Below are 4,824 nucleotides of genomic sequence, written 5' to 3' on the forward strand. Positions count from 1 at the left end.
TACATAACATTTATTATTTTTTTACTATTTTACTTTTCTAGAAATATTCATTTGATAATTAAATTAGGTTCTATTTACTTAATACATTTTGTGACTCGTATTTAAAACATACCGTACACACTATGTATACAGTGGTCATTACTAGGTGTCTCTTACAAGAACTAATCACTGTTTTAATTGACAGTTCCTCGTGAATCCCGGCCCCAGGAGTGTTGTAGTTCATGGTAAATAAGTGTACAGTACTCTATATTGGTGCCTTAGATAGTTTGGTTAATATTAGCCTTTCACCCATTCATGTTCTAGTGTTTCAGACAACCCGAAATGTTTTGTTTTTTTAATTACGAATCGATATTTAAGAGTAACGTTTCTTGTGAAAATGTCTACTCTTTAATACAATTACCCTCAAACATTAGGTATCTGCTGTTGTCGGCGCATGTTCTCGTCTGAACTGTTTAAACAGACCCGCTGTCCCGCTCTGTCCCAGCGTTGTCTCATGTCCACAAAAAACGTAAAATTACGGCATGACGTTTCCACAATTTTGGTTTTATTGGTACCAGATATCAAAGTAAGTACTTTATATTTAATATTGCTGGGGGTATGGGGGCAGGCAGGGCTCTCCGGTTAGGAAGTTAGATAAGGTTAGGTCGATTTTCAAGAACAAAATTGCTTATTTGCACAAGAAATGAAGGTCATATTTGACTAAAACACACTACACATTAAAAGAGGGGAATGGGCGAAAAACTAATAATTACCTTTTATGTTATTCAATTTTTAATAGAAACAACCCGATGTCAACGTAACGGATCACCTGAAGATTAGACCCCAAGCTTAAGATTAACCATCCTAACTGTAATCTACTCCCCCAAACAGCGTTTAGGGTGCTTAATCATCTTCCGAATTTTTCCAACAATTTTTTTTATATTTCTAGTAGGTTTTAATAAACACTAACATCTATGCGATTTATAATAATGACAACATTAAATAAAAAATTCATTATTTAAGATACAATTGATGAAAATCAATCCTAGTGTTATTTTCTCTATACGACACAAAACAAATATATGGGACTCCATTTCCGACTTTCACACAGCCCAAAGAAATAGTATTTTTCAAAACTCAAAGTTCTCAAAGATGAAAGGCTTTTACGCTTGTGCAGTATATCTTAATATAAGAAATATTTTAATTTTAATTTTATTTGTATCTTGTCTCGAAGGATATATTCTCGTTGTATCTCCAAAAATTAATATTTGATAAGACGACCCCATTTAAGCAGCAGCTTGGGTGGGCTAATTCCCTTTAAAAAAAAAAGTAACACTCCCTTATAATCCTGTGGGGTTTTGAGATATTGGTTCACACTCAGGATGGGTTGGAGAAAGGAAACTCACAATGTGCTCTCTGTATACATATTGTATTGGATGTACAATGCAGCTTGGTGCTGGGGAGTGGCAGCGTGGGTCCAAGCGTGGAGTAGAGAGAGCTGGTTGGTGAGGGTGCTCAGAGGAGGACCAGTTTGTGGGCCGCCATAGTCGCCGGCGGGAGCGGGAGCCACCAGGCAGGAGCAGAGGTGTTGCTTGCTGGTGGCTGTAGGTAGAAGAAAGAGGTAGGTCACGGCGGGGTGAGGTGTCATATAGCGGGGGTAGGGGTGGGTTGATAGTTGACCTCCGCCTTGTTAGGCGGCGCTGGTTGCCGACCTAGACCACGAGGCGCAGGCTGGGGAACTCGAAGAGGGTCGGGTTAGTCAGCGACAAACGGCGGTTGTAGGGGAGGTATCCTCTACAATCCCTCTACTTTCTAGTTGTCAGAAGTTTATTTAAGCAGCAGCATCTTCGTGGTGTATATTAATACCTGTATAGTCTTTTTCTCTTCTATTTTTAATTTCCTTTTACTGTTATTTTATTCGCCCCCCAGGCCTCGTTGTGGGTTGATGACCTGTGCCCGGGTGGGCTAACTACCAAAAAGAGAACGAGTAGAAAACCATTTAGGTAGACTAAAGTATTCCATTGGTCACAGAAAACGGCACTAGATTATTTATATTGGGCCTAGCCCAATATAAATAATCTTTCCCTCTCACTCTTCTGAATTGTCTAAGCATAAATCAACAATAAATTTCATTTAGTTGTTTTAATATTCAATTTGAATTACAAGTGGAATTAATAAAAGGCTAAAGAAAAATATTCATAATGTCTATCATATTTATTGTTACCAAAAACTAACAAATCATACACAACGAGCACAATTCATAATTAGTTTTCAAAAGCCGTTACAACTCTTATTATAAAAAAATAAGGTAGACATGCAGATAAGAGAGCACTTTATAGCACATACAATTTCCTAAGAGAACAAGCAAGTTGTTGTTGAGATGTAGAGAAGAGAGCCGTTGTCTCTGAAGGAGCAAGAAGGTGTAGGAGGAAGGTAAAGTTAGTAAGTGGGAAATAAAGTAGGAGATTTGATAACAGGTGGGCTATCCATCTAACAAGCAAGCTGAAGTACTCCCGAAGAGCTGACACAAGGACGGGTGAGTGGTGAGAGCTTGGATGTCCTTCCGGGCAACGCGGGCACTACAGATGGTGAGCGTGGAGTTACAGGCACTGGAAGGCCCGTAAGGCGTACGCTCATCATGGGTGACCTCTCTGGTGAGACAAGAAGGCACCTCAGTGTAAATAAGGGCGGGCACTCAACGAGGGCAACACCTCCGCTCGCAGTATGCCACCTGTCAAATTTATAAACGCAACAGACGACTTGCGACAGTGCGCTACTTAATGCACGAGTCGCCAACTAAATTAGATGCCAAGTATCTCTTGTGACATCCGACCAATTCTTGGGAATGTTACTTTCTAAATAGGTATTCCTTGGCAGGAGCCCCGAGAAGTTTCATAATTTGAACACTCAACACCGAAGAGCCCCCGAGGGAAATAACGGAGCCATATTTTGATAATAAACGTGATCTTGATGTTACTTTATCGTGTTAATGATCGTTATAAATATTATTACCCTCTTGTAAAATTATTTACAAAAAATCACTTCTTTAATTCTTCTATGAGCATCCATATTATTATCATATACCTACAGTATATCTTCCAAGTGCAGATGAATTATTTTAAATTTTATTGATTTTTTTGCATAAGGATAATAATAGTGATAATTAATACGAGTTTTATAAAATATTAGATATATCAGATTTCATAACTTAGTACAGTTGTTAATTATGGACATCGGCTCGGCAGTGGGTATTATACGAGTCCACTCAAGATTCAGAAGAGCCAGTGTTGTTGTAATGCAGGTTTAGAGTACTGCACCTTCGCCCCTCACTCAGGTGTATCAGGAATAACAACATAACATTTTCCGTTTTATTAATTAGAAGTTAAAATTGGATGAATAAGGTAAGCATTTACACATAGATATTTATTCAATAAAATTATCATGCAAGTTCACATTGGTTTGGCATGTTTATACATAGTATACAATGTGCATAGTGCAGGTATACAAACAACGTACATAGACAGTGCAGGTATATAAATAGTGGTAGACTAAATTGATCCAACCAAGAAAAGCCTAAGAAATTTTTAATAGTTTAGTACCATTATGATCAGTTCTTGTGCCCCCAAGCTAACTATTTTCAAGATACATTTCTATAGTATAAAACAAATCCATTCATTGAGAACAAATCATATTCATCCCAGTAATTGTAATTTACGTTTATTGTAGTTCATGTCATAATGACTTCATCCGACCTCCGCCATGTTGCACTGTTGTTGTAGTATAATAGTAAGCGATTACAATATTATTCCTTAACAATTACGTAGTTATTGTGAAATTTTATAAATGCATTTTTTTCAATATTCAGTATCATATTTTAACTTGGTTTTATTTTAATATTAATACATCATATATTAATAATGTTATTGTGTATTTTCTTGTGCTGATTATTTACGTATATCTGTGTCTGTTAAAAGGTTTGTATATATCCTTATGTATATTTTTTTATTAGATCGTTTATCAGTCAGCTAATATAAGTATATATTATTACTTTTCACTTGTATATAATTACTTACCAATGTTATTGATTATACTTTGACGGTTGCGTGTGTATAATGAGAGCCACGTGTAAAGTTGTGATGGCTGTGTATATTGTAAATGAAAGTTCAGCTTGATTTAATTTTTCCACGTATCAGTTTACAAGCCGTTCTGTTGGTCTGTTATGAACTTTATTGTTCAGTGTTAGTTCATGAGGGAAACTGTGGTACTTGGAGATAACTTGCCGTGTTTGTTAGGGTCACTCTGGATAATATCCTTCTCCCATCTGTCCCGGGCCGGGAATTGAACCCAGATTACGTTGTTTTACCGCTGTAAAGGAACCTACAGGGTATAGTGGTGTAAATGACTCGTTGTAAGTAGAGAAACAAGTGTTAGCGATCTTGTTTTAAAACTTACCTTCATGTTTGTGAGTGTTGTGGGTCACGTGACGTCACCACCGTGTTGTGTTAAGTTTGTGGGTCACGTGACGTCACTACCGTGCTGTGTTAAGGTTGTGGGCCACGTGACGTCACTACCGTGCTGTGTTAAGGTTGTGGCCCACGTGATGTGCCCACAGCCTTAAGACAGCCAGTAACACCATCGTCTCAGTTTTCTTACATCAAATGAGGGGAGTTGTTGGGGGTCAAATGAGAGTCTGCATTAAGCCTCATAAGCTTTATTCTCAAAATATACAAACAGACAAAAGATAATCGCTTATTGTCACAAAATGGTAAAAAAAAAAAGATTTTCACAACCATGAATTATTTTTTTAATGTGAAATATGTTAAGGTATCATGACGTGGAGTGGAA

At 37.3% G+C, this 4,824-nt stretch overlaps 1 protein-coding gene across 1 annotated transcript in view; it reads left to right on the forward strand.

Moving 5' to 3' along the window:
• Positions 1-201: 201 nt before the first annotated feature.
• LOC121876830 (epidermal retinol dehydrogenase 2-like) overlaps positions 202-4,824 on the forward strand; it is a 67,878-nt gene continuing 63,255 nt past the window's right edge. Inside the window, exon 1 of the mRNA XM_042382274.1 lies at positions 202-224. Coding sequence (XP_042238208.1) covers positions 222-224 — 3 coding nt within the window. The 5' untranslated portion in view covers positions 202-221. The remainder of the gene's footprint in view (positions 225-4,824) is intronic.

This window comes from Homarus americanus, unplaced genomic scaffold, assembly GCF_018991925.1.
Source record: "Homarus americanus isolate GMGI-L3 unplaced genomic scaffold, GMGI_Hamer_2.0 scaffold50281, whole genome shotgun sequence".
Taxonomy (NCBI): Eukaryota; Metazoa; Arthropoda; class Malacostraca; order Decapoda; family Nephropidae; genus Homarus; species Homarus americanus.